Source organism: Antechinus flavipes, chromosome 2, assembly GCF_016432865.1.
Source record: "Antechinus flavipes isolate AdamAnt ecotype Samford, QLD, Australia chromosome 2, AdamAnt_v2, whole genome shotgun sequence".
Lineage (NCBI taxonomy): Eukaryota > Metazoa > Chordata > Mammalia > Dasyuromorphia > Dasyuridae > Antechinus > Antechinus flavipes.
In genome coordinates this window covers 356,147,608-356,169,415 of record NC_067399.1, presented here as the reverse complement: position 1 = coordinate 356,169,415, position 21,808 = coordinate 356,147,608, and the positions used below count along the sequence as shown (strand labels likewise).

At 30.1% G+C, this 21,808-nt stretch overlaps 1 protein-coding gene across 1 annotated transcript in view; it reads left to right on the top strand.

The window, feature by feature from the left end:
* The window catches only part of LOC127549785 (glycogen phosphorylase, liver form), a 97,282-nt gene that overhangs the window by 16,993 nt on the left and 58,481 nt on the right, over nt 1-21,808 (top strand). Inside the window, exons 3-4 of the mRNA XM_051978107.1 lie at nt 6,529-6,607; nt 16,754-16,857. Of these exons, the coding sequence (XP_051834067.1) occupies nt 6,529-6,607; nt 16,754-16,857 (183 nt within the window). The remainder of the gene's footprint in view (nt 1-6,528; nt 6,608-16,753; nt 16,858-21,808) is intronic.

Below are 21,808 nucleotides of genomic sequence, written 5' to 3'. Positions count from 1 at the left end.
CATTGTTGAAGAGGGCCACATCCATCAGAATTAATCATCATATATATTGTTGTTGAAATATATAATGATCTCCTGCTCCTGCTCATTTCACTCAGCATCAGTTCATGTAAGTCTTTCCAAGGCTCTCTGTAATTCATCCTGCTGGAGCATTCATATACCACAATTTATTCAGCCATTCTCCAATTGAAGGGCATCCACTCAGTTTCCAGTTTCTGGCCACTACAAAGAGAGCCCTCCTCCACAAACATTTCTGCACACACAGGTCCCTTTCCTTTCTTTAAGATCTCTTTGGGATATAATAAGCCCAGTAGTAACACTGCTGGATCAAAGGGTATGCACAGTTTGATAACTTTTTTAGCATAGTTCCAAATCACTCCTCAGAATGGCTAGATATGTTCACAATTCTACCAACAATGTATCAGTGCCCCAGTTTTCCCACATCCCCTCCAACATTCTGCATTATCTTTTCCTGTCATCCTAGCCAATCTGAGAGGTATGTGTGTATGGTATCGAAGAGTTGTCTTAATTTGCATTTCTTGGATTAATAATGATTTGGAGCATCTTTTCATATGGCTAAAAATAGTTTCAATTTCTTCATTTGAGAATTGTCTGTTCATATCCTATAGCTGGCATTTCTTGTACAATATTGAATCATAATGGTGATAGTAGACATTTTTACTATACTATTGGAAAGGCTTCTAGCTTATCCCTATTACTTCCTTTATTGTTCCTGGGTTTTTTTTGTTAGATAACTACTTTTCATTTTAAGTAAATGAGTTTCATTTTAAGAAATGAAATAAAAGTTTTTTCAAAGCTCCATTTTTTCTTGTGCTCTACAGTGGTATTATCAGGAATAAATGTATTTTGTCAAAAGCTTTTTCTGCATCTATTGAATTAAACTTGAGATTTTTGTTGTTTTTGTTGCTGATATGGTCAATTATGCTTATGGCTTTGATAATATTGAACAGGTCCTTCATTCTTAGTATAAATCAAGCCTATAAGTAGTGTAAGATTTTTGTGATTTATTACTGTAATTTCCTTGCTAGTATTTCTTTTAAAATGTATTAATATTCATTAGAGAAATTAGTTTATAGTTTTCTTTCTCTGATTTAGTTTGAAGACAATATTTGTATCATAAAAGGTATTTGGCAGGATTTTTTTACTTATTTTTTCAAATAGTTTATGTAATATTGGAATTAATGTTTCCTAGAATTAATTAATCTGTTTGATCTTGGTGTTTTTTTCCCTTAGCAAGTCCACTTATGGTTTATTCTATTTGTGTTTTCTAAGACAACATTTTAAAGTATTCTATTTTCTGTTCTGTTAATCTGAGCAATTTATATTTTTGTAAATATTTATCTAATTTCATTCAGGTTGTCAGTTTAATTGACATATAGTTGGACAAAAATACTTCAGATAATTGCTTTTATTACCTCTTTATTGGTTGTGAAATTCACTTTTTTCATTCTTATACTGATAAATTTTTTTATACATTAAATAGCAAATGGTTTATTTTGCTTTCCCTCCCCCAGCCAAATGTCAGCTCCTGCTTTTATTATTAATTTAATGATTTTTTAAAACTTTTAGTTGTCTTTATATCTCCTTTGAGCTTCAAAATTTTTATACTGATGCTTAATTGGGCCTTTTAATTTGTTATTTTTAAAACTCTTTTAGTGCATTTATCTATTCCTTCTCTCTTTTATTGATGTACCTATTTAGAGATCCCAAAAACTGCTTTGATTTAATCCCCCAAGTTTTGATCATTTTTGTCATCATTTTTAATAAAATTGTTGATTGTTTCCATAATTTATCTTTTAAGAGGCTCTTTTTTTATCCTTTAAGTGTTATTTAATTTTTAAATTAAATTTTAATCTGTTCTATTAAAGGATGCCCTTTATTAAATTTAATGTTTCATTGAATTTTGGTCCTTAAGTTTAATTTTTCTGCAGTTGTTTGTGAGATTTTTATGGTCATTTTTTGTGATGTACCATGCACAGTTGAGAAATTGGTATGCTGCTTTTTTATCTTCATTCAATATTCTCCAGATATTTATCATATCTAACTTTTATAAAACTTTATTAATTTCCTTGATTTCTATGTCAACTTTATTATGATTAGATTTATGTAGTTCTGAAAGGGAAAAATTGGGATCCCACACTAGTATAGATTTACTCTTTCTTTCTTGAAACTCATTTAACTTTTCCTTTAAGAATTTGTATGCCATGACATTTGACACACACATATTCAGTATTAATATTATGTATTTTTCAATGATGCCTTTTCTCAAAAAAAAATTTTCTGTTTGTGTCTTTAAATAAAATCCAATTTTGCTTTTCTTTTGAGATCATGATGACTTTCTTTATCTTCTTTTTATCAACTGAAGTATAGTAGATTCTTTTTGGTTCCTTATTTTAACTCTACATATATACTTCTGTTTTATGGCTGAATTTAATCCATTCATATTCAAAATTATAATCGCTAACTTTTATATTTTCCTTTATCATGTTTTCTTATATTTGTTACTTGTCCCCTTCTAATGAATTTGTTTTGCTTCTGACCACTGCTTCCCTCAATCTACCTTTCTGTCTTCTATTCCCCTTTTCTTTTGACCCCATCTCTCCCACTGCCCTATTGTGTAAGATGACTTTTTGTGCGCCAATGTTTGTTTATTCTTCCCTCTTTGAAATAATTCAGATGAGAGTGAAGTTTGAACATAGCCTTTTGTATCACTACCCCCATTGCCCTTTCCATTGTATAAATTTTCCTTTCATGCCTCATTTGTGTCAAACAATGTTCTTCATTCTTCCTCTCCTTTCTCCCTCTTTTAGCACATTCCTCCTTCCCCATCCTAAGATTCTTCTTGTGAGGTCATCCAAACATAATAAAATCACATCCAGATCTTCTATCTAATAATATTTTCTCAAAGAGTTCTCATGATGATAAAGTTCTGCAGAATTACATGTATCTCCTCTTCACTTAAGAATGTAAATTGCATAATCTTGTTTAGTCCCTTGTTATCTCTCCCTTGTGTTTACTTTTCTATGTTTTTCTTGAGTGTTGTTTTTAAATATCAAATTTCATATTCAGCTCTTGTCATTTCATTAGAAATATTTGCAAGTCTTATATTTCATTAAATGTCAATTTCCCCCCATAGGATCATACTTCATTTTGTTAGGTAGGTTATTCCTGATTATAATTATAGATCTTTTGCCTTTCAAAATATATTTTTAACCTCTACATTCTTTTAATGTGGTAGCTGCTAAATCTAGTGTGATCCTGATTTGGGCTCCTTTTGTTGCCAGTGCTAGTACCTTGGAGCTCTTTCTGCTGAAGTCTTTCTTGCTTTGGTGTTCATATTCCTTATCATCCCTGTATGCTGGAATTATCCTCATTCCTACCACATCACTGACTGCTAAGCCTCTGCTGAACTGCTGCTACTCTACATTGGTGTTCTGTTCAGCCCCCATCCCAATGTCTGCATATCTTTCTATCTTTCTAAACTAACATGGACTGGAAAAATGTCAACTTATTCTGCAAAACATATTTGTAATTCTACTTTGTCTCTAGTGATATATTTCAGGAACTCTTATGTAATTTGATCATATGCAAAGAAACAACTCCAAAATAAGACCAAATTAAATGATTGTTTTCTTTTTTAATTTAAGGAATAAGCCAAGTATCTCCATAACATAGTTCATTTAAAAAAAGAATGAGTTCACTTGAAACTTCAAATCTACTATGTACAATTTGCTATTCCTTTAAAATATACAACAAAATTATCATATAAATTTCTTTTTCCCCTTTTTTCTTCCTTTGCTCTCATCCTAGAGATAAGTACATTTAGACACAAATAGGTGTGTATGTGTATATACATACACCTATAAATATTTATGTGTGTGTTTACATATGTATGTATTGTATATAATTATATAGTTATAGTTTTCTATACATATTTCTATTTATCAATTCTTTCTCTGGGTGAAGATATTATTTTTCTTTACATGTCCTTTATAATTAATTTGGATATTTCCAATAGTCAAAATTACATATTTGCTCAAATTTGTCCTTAAAGCAATATTGCTATAACTATACACAGTATTCTTTTGGTTCTCCTAATTTCATTCTTTATTACTTCATGCAAGTCTTTCCATGTTTTTCTAAAATTAATCATCTACAATTTATTCAACCATTCCCCAATTGATAGGCATTCCCTATTTAAATGGATTTAAATTCTTTGTCACCAAAAATAGAGGTGCCATAAATATTTTAGAACATATAGATCCTTTTCTTTAATCTTTGGAAATAGAATTTGTATTCTGAATCAAATAGTTCAATAATTTTTTCTCATAATTTCAGATTTCTCTCCAGAATAGTTGGATCAGTTCACAATTTCAGCAAAAATGAATCTGTACTCTAGCTTTTCCACATCCCTTCCAACATCTGATGCTTTCTTCTTCTCTCATTTTAGTTTGCTAAACCAGCAGATAAAATGGCATCTCAAAGTTGTTTTAATTTGTAGTTCTCTAATCAATACTGATTTAATGATATTAAAATTATATATTTTAAACTATTATTCCTTTTGGTTGCTGTCTCTCCACTTGCGAAGATCAAATATTGTTGTCTGAGACAATATCTTGTATCTTTTGATATCTTAATTAATTAATTAATTAATTTTGATATGATAATTAATTTGTCAGTTAAACTTTCCTAGGAAATGGCAATGTGATGATAAAAATAATTAGTAACATTTATTTTGTACTTTAATATTTAAAAGTGCTTTATATAAATTTTCTCATATTATCTTCACAGTAACTGTGAAATAAATATTATAGATGTTTTCCCATTTTCTAGTATTGGAAAGATTGTTATTTGCCTGTGGTAATCAACTAGTATGTGTCAATGACAGAATTTGAATTTACATCTGTTATGACTCCAAATTCATCACTCTTTACATTATAAGTTATGTGTTTTTATCATTTTTCTATTTTTTCAGCATCATCAACTTATTTAAATAGGTCAAGTTGTGTTATTTCAATTGTGATCCCTATCTTCTCATTTTTCCCTTGCTTCTAATTTGATTTTGGCTTTAATCTTTGTTCTAATAATTGGGCAGTTTGACTACATAAAAATAGCTGATCAATATTTAACTTCCACATCACTGACTAATTTCAGAAATATAATCAATTACATTTTTACAGATGTTAATTAGGGTTATGATGTCTAGAGCAGTTGGATGCTCCTCTAACTGAAATATTCGTCACATATAGGCATAAGGCTTCTATGTATTCTACAAGCCTTTTGCCTCTGATTACTTATTTCTTAGTCATATTTTTCTACTTTTGCCTTGAAGTTTCCAAATATTAAAGTATAACATGCATTTAACTGAGAGATCTTAATAAGTTCTTAAAATTTCTTTATATCCAGATCCTCTGCAAAAGATATTTTTATATTAGAAGTATGTCATGAAATGCTTCCTGTTGTCTTTGGTTATATAATAAACAAACTCTACTAATTGATTTGTCTTTCAAAGGAGAACACAGGAATCAAGGATGTATGTCAAATTACTACAAGCTTTCCCTTTTTTAGATCATAAATTCCCATCATATATACTTTATTAATCATTTTCTTTTTTTCCTTGATGAGAATTAGGATTAAATATCATTAAAGAAAAAATTAAATAATAGAATAAAAATCAGATTTAAATATCATTTAAAATCTTATTAATTTTCTATCTATTCATTCACATTATTAATGCAAGCCATGAAGTAATAGTAATAAAGTAATAAAGCTGTTCTATCCTTGGAAAAGAAAGAGTTGCAGTAGGTATTCAGATAATAAAAGATCTCCATTGAACTAGTTTTCAAGTTTGTGGCTTGTTTTCCAAACTCCTTACCTAATTCCACTTTCTATTTAGTTATATAATGAAAATATCATTTCAGTTTCTGCCTCTAGCTAAACTTCTAGATCCCCCAAAATTTTCTAAAAATTCATTCATTGTAATTTTATATGAACCCATATAACCTATATAGCAGATCATTTATATCAGTGGAATTCCAAAATTTCATTCAGTGGCATGGGAATCCAAATTCTACCTGTCTATTCTATAGCAAGAAAAGACAGGCATGACTAAAATTCCTTTCAACTTGTGCTACCTAAGGTTTCTTGTTTTCAAGTCAGAGCAGTAACTTACTGATCTTTTGGAAACAAATATATCTCATTCTGTACCAAATGGAAAAGTATGCTCCTTAAATATTAAATGGTTATGAGATGCTAACAGTTGTGTTACTTCATACTTTTTCATAACCTTCTTGATTATATAGACCAGACAAATGTCAGACTTGTCCTAAGCTTATAAAGACTTCCATATCATAGAAATGTTTGTGTCTGAAGTGGCCTGAGATTTCAATGGTAAAGGAAGGTGCTCAAGTTATTTATCAATTTTTGGCTTAGAATGTGTCTGTGGTTCCTATCTCAGATATGACATTACATTTGAAGCCGTAACCAATCTCATTTTTCCTTCATTTTCAGCTTGGATTAGATATAGAGGAGCTAGAAGAAATTGAAGAAGATGCTGGGCTTGGTAATGGAGGTCTTGGGAGGCTTGCTGGTAAGTGACAGTAGATGGAGATTTTTTATAGTAGCTTGTGAAATTGGAATGTTGCCACCTTTACAAACTAATTCCATGCAATAGTGAAGAATGGTGAAGAAACTAGTTTACTCACCTTTAGGCAAAGTAAAACTTTAAACTTGGTTAAATGTGTTCGAATTTAGTACAATGAAACACAATCTCAATAATAAACTTTGAAGAAGAAAACTTGAACAAAAAGATATTGCTTCAAAAACACTGTTAATAATATCCTACATATATACTTTGTTGCTTTATTAAAAGGGCCTTTTTGAGGTCAAAATCTTTTCGCCGTTATTTATTTAGAGTTAGGGAATTAATTTGTTTATTTTAAGTAATTTTATTTTATCTAGAAACTTAACATTTTGGGGTTTTGGAATTGCCAATAATAAATATTTTACTTAGACATTTGTGTACATTTTATTAACTTTAAATTGGCTGCTTAAATATAATTCCACTCCTTTTAATAAATATTGACTATCATACCTACATTTAAAGAAAAATTAAAAGTTAATTGATGTCTTTTTTCTGATATCACCACACTTTAAAAATTATACAAAACATATTTCCTTTTTTGCCATATCATAAAAATGCAAGAAAAATAAAGAAAGTGAGAAAATTATACTTCAGTTTGCATTTAGAATTCATCAGTTCTCTCTTTATAGGTGGGTAGCATTTTATCATCAGGAGTCCTTTGGAATTGTCTCAGATCACTATGTTAATTAGATTAGCTAAGTCTTTCACAGTTGATCATCAGTATAACATTACTGTCACTATACAAGATAATCTGATATTTTTCACTTCATTTCACTTCAGTTTAAATAAGTCTTGCCAATTTTTTTCTTAAACTATCCCTGCTTCATCATTTCATATATCAGAATCATATACCACAACATGTTCAGTCATTCCTCAATTGAAGAGCATCTCCTTAATTTCTAATACTTTGCCACTATTAAAAATATATTTGTATATTTATATAAGCTTTTAAAACCTTCTGGACATAATTCCAGATGGTTGTGCAGAATATTTGGACCAGTCCACTACTCCACCAACAGTTTATTGTTATACCTGGTTTCCCTCTTTCTGTCCAACATTTGTTATTTCTTATAGGTGCTAGTTGATATAATAGGATTGTTTTGATTTTCATCTCTCTCATCAGTAATGATTAAGAGCATTTTTTTCTATGTAAATAGTTATACTCAAGTACTGCCTTCTACTATTACCTCATGTTCCCCTACACTATAAAAACTCTTCCTTCTGTGCTTCTTTTATGTGAGAAAATTTGACTTGTTCTACCTCTCTCTTTTTCCTCTTCCCAATACATTCCTCTTTCTCACTCCTACATTCTTATTTTGGAAATCATTCTAATATGATTAATTAATATATATGCCCTTTATCTATGTAGATACCTTCTGACTACCTTAAAAATGATATTGTTCTTGTATTCTCTAGAAATGTACATATTGACAATGAAGTCAATATATACATTGCCAGAGGTAGCTCAGTGTTTGTAAGCTTCAAAGGAAAGTGTGGGAGAGGGCAGTTATTAGACTAACTACCAAACTGAAGTTCTACAGAGTCATTGTGCTGACCTTATGCATATGAAACTTGTACCATGTGCCAGTGTCATGTCAGGAAATCGAATCACTTCCATTTGAATTGTCTTAGGAAGATGATGAAAATCACTAGGCAGTACAAAATACCAGATTCTGAGGTCCCTTCTCAAATTAAACTGCAAAGCATTCAAACTTTACTGCAGAGAGCACAACTACATTGGGCTTATCACAAAATTCAAATGCCAAGTGTATGACTGTGAAAAAGACTATTTTATGAAGAACTCACACAGGGCAAGGCCTCATAGGACTAGTGATAAGAAAAAGTAATACAAGTTTTTTCTCTCAAGAATTTTAGAATTGGATGTATGACATGAGAGACATTGGCACAGGACCCCTCCCCCCACCACGGCATACCCTCTCAGAGGTGCTGTGTTTTATAAACAAAGCATTATTAAATTAGCTCAAAAGAAATGTAAGAAGAGCAAAACTAGAGGATCCACCCCAAATCTTCATAAAGACCATTTGTGTCCAACCTGTGGCAGAACATTCCTAGCTCATATTGGTCAGATCACCCATAATCAAACACACTAACTGGACTCTAACATAGTGAAGTCATTTTTGTCATCTTTGAGAGTGAACAACAACTAATCATGTTCCTATTTAGGAATATTTAATTTATTCTGTTCACATTCACAGTTATGATCTCTAAATGAATTTCCCTCTATTCCAGTTTTCCTATTTTTTTCCCTTTCTTTTTTATCCTGTCACACTTCAAAAGTCAGTCTTCTCCTGATCACTGTCTCCTCCAAAGTACCTATCAACCACTTCCCTATCTTCCCCTCCTCTCCTGTTGAGAAAGATAGATTTCTATACCCAACTGTGTGTATTCTTCTTTCTTTGAACTAATTCCAGTAATAATGAGATTCAAATATTGCTATCACCTCATTTTTCCCTCTACTATAAAAGTTCCATGGATTTCCTTAGATTACTCTTTCTGTTGATCTTTTTATTCTTCTCTTGAGTCTAGTGTTTTAATGTCAGATTTTTCTATTCAGCTGTTATCTTTTCATTAGGCATTCTTGAAAGTCCTCCATTTCACTAATTGTCCATTTTCCCCCAATTGATTATACTGAACTTTGCTTAGTAGGTTAGGCTTGGTTGTAATCCTAGCTCCTTTGTCTGCATTATCTTGTGTGATCCTAACAGTGGTTTCACAATATTTGAATGTTTCTTTCTAGCTGCTTGCAATATTTTCTCCTTGACCTGGGAGCTCTAGAATTTTGCTAACTTTTTCCTGCTAAAATTTTCATTTTGTTTATTTTTTTCCAGGAAGTAGACAGAGGAGTCTTTCAATTTCTATTTAACCTCTAAGTTCTAAGATAGCAGAAGCAGTTTTTCTTTTATAATTTCTAGAAAGATAATATCTAGGTTCTTTTTGAGGAAGTCCAATAATGCTTAAATTATCTTTCCTCAATTTATTTAACAGGTCAATTGTTTTGCAATGAAATATTTCATGATGTTTTTTTTCATTCTTTTGAACTTTGTTTTTTCTTGATATCTCACATAATCATTAGCTTCTTACTCCCCAATTCTAATTTTAAGGAAATATTTCCTTCAGTGAATTTTATACCTTCTTTTTCATTTGGCCTACTATGCTTTGAAAGGAGTTTTTTCTTCAGTTTGTTGTACCACTTTTATAAGTAGGACAATTTTAAAATTAGACCAATTTTAAGATGACATTTTATTAAGTATTTTTTTGCCTCTTTAAACAAGTTGTTAATTCTCTTTTCATAATTTTCTTGCATCATTCTCATTCCTTTTCCTAAATTTTACCCAGTATTATTTCTTTCATTTCTTCCAGGAATTTTTGTTGACCTTTATGCAATTAGCATTTTTCTTTGAGGTTTTATTTGTAATTGTTTTGACATTGTTGTTATCTAAGTTTAAATCTTGGTTTTTACTGCCATCATAGGTAGCTTTTTATGGTCAAATTTTTATTGCTGCTTTTTGCTAAATTTCCCAATCCTATTTATTGACTTTGAATTTTATGTTAAATTTCAACTCTGCTCATCTAGGGATGGGGTGGTATTATGTTAGTAAAGGCTTTTTGTTGCTTCTGTTTTTGGACTAGTTTTGGAGGCCTGCAAGTTTTAGTATTCCCAAAGTGATGATACTGTGGAAGAAAATTAGCCACTCCTCTACTGGTCTGTACTCTGGTCTTTCCCCAAGAAGGACCATTGTTCTTTTGCAGCCACAAGTACTCCTCTGGGCTCTGGAACTGTGACCAAGACCCCAGCTCCCTTCTGATTGATAATAAGTGCTTTTCTCTGTCCTGGGATTGTGACCCATTATTGCTTATGGGCAACGGAGTTGCCAGTCAATACCAACTTCACCCAGTACCAGAAAAAGATTTTCTGTAAACTTTTTCTAATCCATTGTCTGATCTCTGGGCTAAGAGTCCCAAAGCTGCTGCTACATAGCCTAGTTATGAAAGTAAATATTATTTTTAAGATTTTTTTCTTTAAAAAGTACTTATAAATGAATCCATATAAAGCCTTTTAAATGCTTTGGTAGGTAGATCCCAAATATTACATTTTGTAATTACTTGGAAGAGAATTTCCTTTGCTGTTATTGCTAGTTAGATTTTGTTATTTTCATATTAAAAATGCAATTCATTTTTAAGGATTTATTCCGTAGCCTACAACTTCACTGATTATCTCACTATCTTTACTATTTCCCTAGGATTCTCCAAATAAGCCATCATATAGTCAACAAATAGGGATAGTTATGTCAATTCTTTACCTACCATTGTGCCTTTAATTTCTTTTTCTTGTTTTATTTTTATTGCAAGTGTTTCCTAGTACTATATAAAGAAATAATGGGTACAGTGGACCTCCTTGTTTTAGAAAAATATTCAACTATATGTCCATTGAATATGATGCTTGTTATTAATTTTAGATATATATTGCAAGAAAAAACATTCTGTATCTTTAATATTGTAGGATTTTTTAGCATAAGGAATGTTTTATTTATCAAATTTTATTTTCAGCACCTCTTCAGATAATTATATGGTTTTGGACCTTATTGTTAAAAAGAAATACATTAATTGCTTTCCTAATGTTGACTAATTATTGTAGCCTTAAGACTCCAATCCACTGTAATCATAATGAATAAATTGTTATAGTTGGCTTGACAGAAATATACTTTAAAATTTTTATTTGACATTTTCTTATATTTATCTGTTATTTTAGTCTATTTTTCTCCTGTGATTTATCCTTTCTTGGCTTAAGAATTAAGAAAATTTTATTTCATAAAAGTATACTGGTATAGTGCTTTCTTTCTCAGTTTTTGCAAATAATTTTATAATATGTCTATTGGTAATTCCTTTGAAAATATATTTTGTTTACTTTGTTAAATATCTTACAGGTACATATAAAATTTGCAAAATTAATATTTAAAAATTTTGAGTTTCAAATACTTTCCTTCCTAATATTCTGCCATCCATTAAGAAGACAAACAATATGATATCAGTTATAAATGTAAAGACATCCAAATTTATATATATATTCTATGCTGCAGATAAATAAATTAAATCATGAAAAAAAAAGAAAATTCTAAAAGTATACTTTAAGCTACACTCAGAGTTTATCAATTCTTTCTCTGGAGGCGGATAGCATTTTTAATCATTTGTCCTTTGGTCTTGTCTTGGATTAGTGTCTTGATCAGAGTAGCTAAATTTTTCACAGTTGATCATCCTTACAATGTTGCTATTACTGTGTACAATGTTCTCCTGGTTCTACTCACTTCATTTTGCATTAGTTAATATTAGTCCTTCCAAATTTTCCTGAAAGTGTCCCCCACATAATTTCTTGCAACATAATACTATATATATTTTATGAATAGATTCTTTCTCCTTTTTTTCTTATCTTTGAGATGCAGACTTATTGATGGTATTTCTGAATTAAAGAATATGCAATTTTATTGTCCTTTGGGACAAGTATCAAATTATTCTACAAAATGGTTGGATCTGTTTACAACTCCACCAGCAGTGCATTGGGATCCCAAATTTTCCACATCCTCTCCAGGATTTGTCATTTTTCTTTTCTATGTTAGCTAATCTGATACGTATAAAGTAATGTCTCACAGTTGTTTTAATTCACCTTTCTCTGACCAATAGTAATTTAGAGTATTTTTTTCATGTGACTATTAATAGCTTTAATTTCTTCTTCTACAGATTGCCTGTTCATATCATTTGACCACTGGGGAATAGCTTATATTTTTTATAAATTTGGATCAGTTCCTGATGTAGTTAAGAAATGAGACCTTTATTGCACATATTTAACCTATATCAGATTGCTTGCTGTCTTAGGGAGAGGGAAAATAAGGGAAAGAGGAAGAAAAATTTGGAACACAAATCTTACAAAAATGAAGCTATATTTATATATTTAGAAAAATAAACTATTATTGAGAAAAAAATTAATTTAAGAAAAAAAGAAAATGGATACTTAATTATCACATAATAAAACTAAGATGATTATGAGATAATATAGGTGAATTTTGTATTAAGTTATTTGATTCAACATTCAAATTGATTTCTTATATTTTAACTTTATAGAAATTGGTATGTATTATTTGAGATTTTTAGGAAGTTTATGATTTATTTGTTAAGTTCTCAGCTGTTTCTTTTTTCTATTTCTAGTAAAAAGCACTTTTAGAATTCAAAATCAAGAAAGAAATCAGGCTTTTATTAGAGAAATTTACTGCAATTTTTTACCTATTTTTTTCTTCTAATTTTTTTCTGTATTAATTTTGTTTGTGGAAAAAAAAAAAACTAATTTTGTAATCAAAATTATCCATTTTGCTTCCTGTGACTCTTTCTATTTCTGATAAGTTCTTGCTTTATAAATAGATCTACTAAATACATTTTTTATTCCCCAAATTTTTATGTTGAAATCATTTACTTATTTTGAACTTATCTATAAAAGTGTAAGATGCTGGTATAATCCTACTTTCTGTCAAAGTGCTTTCATATTTTCTCAACAATTTGGTCACATTGTATATTCTTACCCCAAAACCTTGATCTTTTGATTTATTAAATACTAAATTACTATAGTCATTTACTACTGCTTATTGTATACCTAATCTATTCTTGTCCACCACTCTATGTCTTAGCAAGCATAAGATTATTTTCATGATTACTTCTTTGTAACATAATTGAATTCTTATAGTATGAGGCCACATTCCTTTGTATATTTTTTATTGATTCCTTTGATATTTTTGTTCTTCCAGATGAATTTTATTATTTTTAACTCTATAAAATAATTCTTTGGTAATTTGATTGGTATAGTACAGAATGAGTAAATTAACTTGGATAAAATTGTCATTTTTATTACATTGGCTTGGCGTACTCATGGACAATTAATATTTTTCCAAGTTATTTAGATGTGACTTTAGTGGTGTCAAAAGTGTTTTATCATGATGTTGATATAATCCCTGCCTTGGTCTTATTGGGTAGACTCCCAAATATTTTATATTGTATGCAAATATTTTAAATGGAATTTCTTTTTCTATATCTTCTTGTTGGACTCTATTGGTAATATATAGAAATGCTCCTCATTTAGGTGGGTTTATTTTAAATATTGCAAATTTGTAAAAATTGTTAAATCAATTAGTTTTTAATTGATTGTTTAGAATTGTCTAAGTACATCATAATATGATCTTCAAAGAATGATAGTTTTGTTTCCTTGTCACCTATTTTTATTCTTCCAATTTCTTTTTTTCCTCTATACCTAGCATTTCTAGAACAATAATACAAGAGTGATAATAAATATATTTGCCTGACCTTTTTGGGAAGGCTTCAAATTTATCCCAATTACAGATAATTCTTGTTCTTTATTTTCACTTGATACTACTTATAATTTCAAGAAAAAATCCCATTTATTCCTATTTCTAATATTTTTAGTAGGAATGAGTCACATTTTGTCAAAATATTTCTTCATCTATTGAGGTAATCATATGATTTTTGTTGTTTTGTTATTGATATGATCAAATACATCAAACAGCTTAAAGTTTTTCTAATAATGAATGAATCAGCTGTAAATTCCTGGTATAAATCCCACCTGGTCATGGTTTATGATCTTTGTGATATATTGGTATTTTCTCCTTGATAATATTTTATTTAAAATTTTTGCATTGATATGCCTTAAGAAAATTGGCCTATGTTTTTTTTTTTTTTCCTGTTTTTATTCTGCATGTGTTGGATATCAGAACCGTATTTATGACACAGTTCTAAACTTCAGGTTTTTTAACCTGTTGTTTTTAAAGTTTTTTCCTAGGGGGTTGGAGGTTTTCAGTGTGTCCAAAATGGAATGATCTGAGGAAAGCTATGAATGGCTCTTCTCTTGGGCTGCACTCTGTTCATTACCCATTAAGGGCCATCGATTCCTCGGGATCACAACTGATAATGTTCTTCAGGGCCCCTGCTTCCTCTTTACTGAAGGACTCTTCCCTGTGCTTGAGCTGTTACCCAAAAGAGTATATATGGGGGGGGAAAAAAAGAGTGTATATGGAATAGAGCTGTTAAGTAGCATCCCATCCTGAATGCAGCACTAACACAGGAGATCCTGGGGAGACCCATTTATCTTTTTATGAACAGTTGCCAAGTCCCCTTATCATCTCTGACTTGAGAGCTCCCCCAACTGCTATTTCTGTCACCACTCCTTTTGTTGGTTCTGCCACTCCAGAACTGTATTTGAAGCATTTTTAAAAGTTGTTTGGAGGGGAATATTGGGAGAACTTGGCTGAGTGCTTCCTTTACTTTACTATCTTAGCTCCTTTCCCTGAAGTTTGCACTAATTATCCTTTAGAAATCTAATAGAATTCTTATGTAAATCCATCAAGACCAAATAATTTTTATTTATTTGGTAATTCTTTTATATCTATTTTCACTTCCCTTTCTGAGATTGTGTTACTTAGCATTAGTAATTGACATTCTGTTACTGTGTGTATTTTTGTATTTTTGAAGATATCAGACATATTATAAGACCTCATCTAATTATTCATTGTGATCAATTTGGATTCATATCAAGGCTGTGAGAATGGTCAGTGTTAGAAAACAGCCAATTATTAATAACAAAACTCTCAAATCATCTGAACTAACGTAGAAAATTTGACAAAGTAAAACCCATATTTACACTAAAACTCTACAAAGCATAAGCATAGATGAACTTTTAAAAAACATTCAATTATGTGTGTCTATATGTATGTATAAATATATATATAAAACTTTTTTAAAAAAACAATAAAATACAATGTAAAATCAAAAATAAATATCATAGGCAAGTGAGATACACTGGAAGCTTTTCCAATAAATATAGGATTAAAGCACAAATGTTTTTATCCCCTTTTGTTATAGATAATTATATAAATATATAACTATATTTGTTGTAGTACTAGATATGTTAGCAATAGCAATAAGGCAAGAGATAGCAAAGTCACAAGAGGAACATGAAGAGGAGATAAATGTTTGCTTGATGACATGATGGCTGCCCTGTTCCCCCAACTTTCCTTTATATTTGAAAACTCTTCATTTTATGTAGCCCTATTAAGTGAGAGGATGAAATTACTCATGCTCCTTCTTTTCTCCCTAAAGGTTTACTAATCATTTACGTTTTCTCATAATACCATCAAAACAGAACAAAGCCATCTCTAACTATCTCACTTACATTTCTTTATGACTATTGAAGACATTAATATTCTGAGACTTATTTTCTTGTCCTTCTCCTTTGTCTTGTCATTACACTTCATAGCTGTATCTCTGCTTTAAGATGCTCACTCCTTATACCATCATAATGTTGCTAATTCAAACCTTGGCTACGCAAAACTTTTTCTGCTTCCTTCAGTCTCCTCTCCTCTCTGCTTGGAGGGTGGAGCACTAAACTCTTCACAATGTCTTCTTTTTATAAAGGGCAGAAATTGGACTTCCACCTAATGCCACTTCCCATCTCCAGCTCTGCATAATTTCAACTCTATATAAGAAGCTGCCCCTCCTCTATTGAGTAATCCCTGGTATCTCCCTATCCCTGCTTTCAGCTTCCTTTTTGTCTTGTCCTCTTCCAATAAACTGAAAGTTTCTTGAGAACAGCAACACTCTTTCTTTTTATTTGTGTCTCTAGCACTTAGCACAGTATCTGACACATAATAGGTAAATATTTATTGAAATTACTGAACAATTTGTTACCACATAGAACCTTCCAGTTTAACAAACACATGTAGTTTTTTAAAAATCCTGTGTCATTTCAAAGTGTCTATTCCATTCTGACCTTTCATCAAGAATCTTGGAAATTTGCTATTTCATTAAATGCTCATTTTTCCCACTGTAGGATTATAATTAATTTTGCCAAATAGTTCATTACTTATTTATGAGAATGAACCAAAAATGTCTCACTACCATTTTCACAAAAGAAAAATCACAGCTCTTACCACTCAACAACATTGTTTTTATGTGTAATTGGAAAAAATAAATTATATATTTAAATATAAATGAATGTATTTTGTGTTTCTTATATACCAGCCTGTTTCTTAGACTCTATGGCAACACTTGGACTTGCAGCCTATGGATATGGTATCCGATATGAATATGGAATCTTCAATCAGAAGATCCGAGAGGGATGGCAGGTAGATATCTATAAATTTCCAACTATAATTTCTCTTCCTCTTTAAAGTCTGGATCAGAACATCCTTTAGAATTTTAATTGTTTCTGTAGTTTTGGACACATTAAATATTTTGAATACTTTTAAAACTCAAAAAATACATTATTTTAAAATTATTTCTTTCTGTTTTATTTAATATTAAGTACTTCTGTGAACTAGACATAAGCTTCAACTAAAATGATAAAGGCTTTATTTAGTGACAGGGAACATAAAAACCAATGTTCCTATTTTTTTAATAACGTGAAACAAATTTCATAAATAATATTGACTTATAATCAATTCCTACATAGACTTACAGTAACGTTTCATGCTATGCCTAATTATTATTGTATAATACAATAATACAATACAATACAACAAGAGAATACAATAATAATTCTCTCATGATCAGAAAAGGAAGTATGATTGCTATTTATATTTGCTGAACTTGGACAAATTTTTATACTTTTTTGTTTATATATGTGTGTGTAAGTATATATATATATATATATATATATATCTTAAATCAGCAATAAATAAATTTTCCATGCTACTGTGGGCAGTTTAATTCCTCTTAAAAAATAAATGTAACTTTCACTATAAACATTATGTTTTGTATGTTTTAAATTGCTTAATATGCATATTTGTTCTTTTTATTAAATTCACTTATTTCATATAAATTGGCCTTAGGAGTAGACCAAGGTAATACAAAAAAAAAAAATCATTCTACCTAAATTAATCTACTTACCAAACCAATCAAACTACCAAAAAATATTTTATAGAGCTAGAAAAAAATAATAGCAAAATTCATCTGGAAGAAAAAAGGGTCAAAAATATCAAGGATTAATGAAAAAATTTCAAATGAAGTTCGTTAACTGTACCACACCTAAATCTAGATTGGAAAATGCAATTATCAAAATTACTTGGTCCTGGTTAAGAAACAGACTGGCTAAGGAACAATGGAATATGTTTGATACACAAGATAAGTAATTCATGATTATAGTAATCTACCAAGACTCCAGCTTCTGGGATAAAAACTCACTATTTGACAAAAACTGATGGAAAAACTGGAATGTAGCATGACAGAAACTAGGCATAGACCAATATCTCATACACTATACTAAGATAAGTCAAAAAAGGTACATGATTTAGATAAAATGGGTAATAATATATGCAAATGAAGAGAACAAGAGATGGTACCTGTCACATATATGGAAAGGGAGGGATTTATGACCAAATAATAAATAGAGAACATTATGAAATGCAAAATGGATAATTTTTATTATATTAAATTTAAAAGGTTTTGCACAAATAAAACCAATGCCACCAAGATTGGAAGGAAAGCAGAAAGCTGGGAAACAATTTTCATAGCCAATGTTTCTGATAAAGGCCTCATTCTAAAATATATAGAGAAGTTATTCCTTCTTTATACATGGTCAAAAGATATGAACAGGCAGTTTTCATATGAAGAAATTAAAGCTATCAGTATTTGGAAAAAAATCTCTAAATAACTATTGATTAGAGAAATGCAAATTGAAAGTGCTCTAAGGTACCACTCATACCTATAAGATTGGCTAATATGACCCAAAAAGAAAATGGTAAATGTCAGAGAGGATGTGGTATAACAGGAATTACTAAAGCATTATTTTGATGGAGTTGTGAACTGATCCAATCATTCTAGAGAGTAATTTGGAACTAAGTCCAAAGGCCTATGAAAATGTTCATATCCTTTGATTCAGCAATACTTACCAATTTTGTATTCCAAAGAGGCCATAAAAAATGGGAAAAGGACCCATGTATACAAAAATATTTATAGCGGATCTTTTTGTGTTGGCAAAGTGGAAATGGAGGAGATACCCATCAGCTGGGGAATGGCTGAACAAGATGTGGTATATGAATGTAATGAAGTACTATTTTTCCATAAATAATGATGAATGGGAAAACTTCATAAAAACTTGGGAAGATGTATATGAACTGATGCTCAGTGAAGTGAGCAGAACCCAAACATTGTACAAAGTAACAGCGACATTGTATGATAATCATTTATGTGTGATAATCTTCAGTATTAACTCTTCAGTAACACAATGATCCTAGAGAGTTCTAAAAGACCTGTGATGGAAAATGTCATTGATATCCAGAGAAAGAACAATTGTGTTTGAATGCTGATTAAAGCATGCTTATTTTCACTTTTTTACATTTGCTTTTTGTTTTTTCTTTCTCGTAATTTTCCCTTTTGTTCTGATTTTTTCTTTATGCTTGACTAATATGGAAATATATTTAACATGATTGTACATGTAAAACCTATTTTAGATTACTTACTGTCAAAGACATGTTTCACCATCAGACCTTTGAAATCATTATTAGTTATCACATTCATCAGAGTTTTTGGGGCCCTTCAGTGTTCTCCTTTGTGTAATTATAGCATAATATAAATTGTTTTCCTATTTATCCTTACTTTGCTCTACATCGGTTCACAATTTTCTAAATGCTTTATATCCATTCCTTCTGATGAAATCATATTTTCATATTTTTACATATCAATATTTGGTCCTTCCACAATTGGTGTGCATTCACTTTTCCTCTATTTCTTTGATATGATAAAAAGTTTCAACTTAGTTTTCCAGACATAATTTATATTATACCCCTTCATACTTGTTTGATTCCAGCTATTTGCAATTTCCTCAATTTTTCTTCCTCCATGTCTTTGCAAAAGCTTCCCTCCTTGCCTGGAATTCACTTCATTCTCTTTTCCATTCACAGAATTCCTAGCTTCCTTCAAGGCAGAATATATCCTTCCTTTGGGAAGCCTTTCTTTGATCTCCTGACCAATTACTGCTCTCATTTTGCAATTGCTTTTCTATCTACATGTTCCCTTCCTCAGTAGAAAGTAACATCTTTGAAGGCAGGAACTGTTGTTTTGACTCTGAATCACCAATTCTGGCACAAAACACTTTATGAATATTTCATTGAATAATTGAATAAATGTATTCAATTTCATTGAATAATTGAATAATAGCTTATTCATATTTAATCTATAGAAGAAAAGATGACATTCAGTTATGAATTTTAGTTTAAATTTAAGGTCTATAAAAGCCATGGCAGGATAAGGAACACTCAAAGTGGATAGCAATCATTAACGGTACTGCTTACAAGGAATAGGCTATGCAATAGAGATTTCTTTTTTATAAATTCTTTTTTATCAATATATTTTGTTTGCACATCATAATTTCTGCTTATAGCTTTACAAAGGAAGCTATCCTTTATAAGAAATTAAAAAAGAAGGATGTGGAAGAGTAGTTTGGCAAAACCAACTTACACACCAACCATGATGGAGAGCATAGGCAATATTAAGCATATGCAATATGAAGAAAGCATAGTCCTCTCTCTCTTCCAAGAAGGACAGGACGTTCATTTTCTCAGCTCCTGAAAAAGAAGCCAAGTTTGGGCATTCAAAATGCATAGTGATCAATTTAATTTTACTTTTCTTTCCATTTATATCATTGTGATCATTAGATATATTGTTTTCCAAATTTTGGGTTATTTCATGCTTCATTGTCATATGTCATCACATGATATTCTGACTTCTTCACGCCTTATAATACAGTAATATTCCATTAAATTTATGTATCATAATTTGTTTAGCCATTGTAGTTACATAAATTATACACAAAAACATAATTTTAAACAAATAATTTTTAATTAAAAAGTCTTTCTATGAGATTTAGGTATTGATTTTTGTGCCTTTTATATCTGTGAAGGCAAAAAGTTCCTAATTACATATTTAGAAGGGGAAGCAATTTAAAAAAATAATAATAATAAATTAAGTAGATGTAAATGTCTTGAACAGTGTTTAATTCATCTGTTAGATGTAACTTTTGTTTTATGTATAACTGTAGTAAATTTAATGTAAAATTTTATTTAGATATGCATTCTGTACAAGATATTTCTAAAAATGTAAGAAATTTGGTTAAGTAGGCAGGCAGTTCATTACCTTATAGTCTGGACCCGCATACTTATACTATATGTCTGACATATTTCTTTTCCAAACTACTCCATGTATCCTCAAAAAATTTTGTTTCTAAATTACTAAGAAATATGATCCTAAGTTGCTTAATCCTTCTTCAACAAATGTGATTACTGTTGTAATTCTGAAAATTGCCCTTTATTTAATAAACTACCCAAAGCCAGGATAGATAGCGCGCGCGCGCGTGTGTGTGTGTGTGTGTGTGTGTGTGTGTGTGTGTGATGCTATCTTAGGGAGGAGGGAGATAAGGAAGAGAAGGAAAAAACTGGAACTCAAAATCTTACAAAAATAAAGGTTGAAAACTATCTTTATATGTTGTAAAAATAAAATACTATTAAGTGGGGGAAAAAATTTGGAAAGCTAACAATTTAAAATAAACACAAGGTAGGAAATATTAAAATTTTAAAAATAAACCAGAAAACAAAACTGTAGAAATGAAACTAAAATCTGATTCTTTAAAGAGACTAATAAAACTAATAAAGCTTTAGCCAACCTAATTAGAAAAAAAATGGAAAAATTAAATCAACAAAACAGCAAATGGAAAAAGTGAAATTACAATAAAAAAGGACAAATAAAAAAGAATTTTGAAAATCTATCCATCCAAGCAAAACTGAGATCGCAAAAGAAATTGAATAATACTAAAATAATTTGGAATAGCTAAACTAATAAAACCAAATAAGATCTTAAATTTTAAAAATCTCTACAAAAGTAGAACTAACTTAAAATGAACTATTCAAAACACTTACTCCTGGTGAATTTAAAGGAGAATTTTCTTATATAACAGTAATTACCTTCGATAAACTTCTTAATCTTTCATGAAACATGGCATGGTGTAAGTCTTTAAAAATGTTTTATCTCCATTTGGGAATTTCTGTAATTACATAATAATTCTGCTTCTTGTTATAACAATAC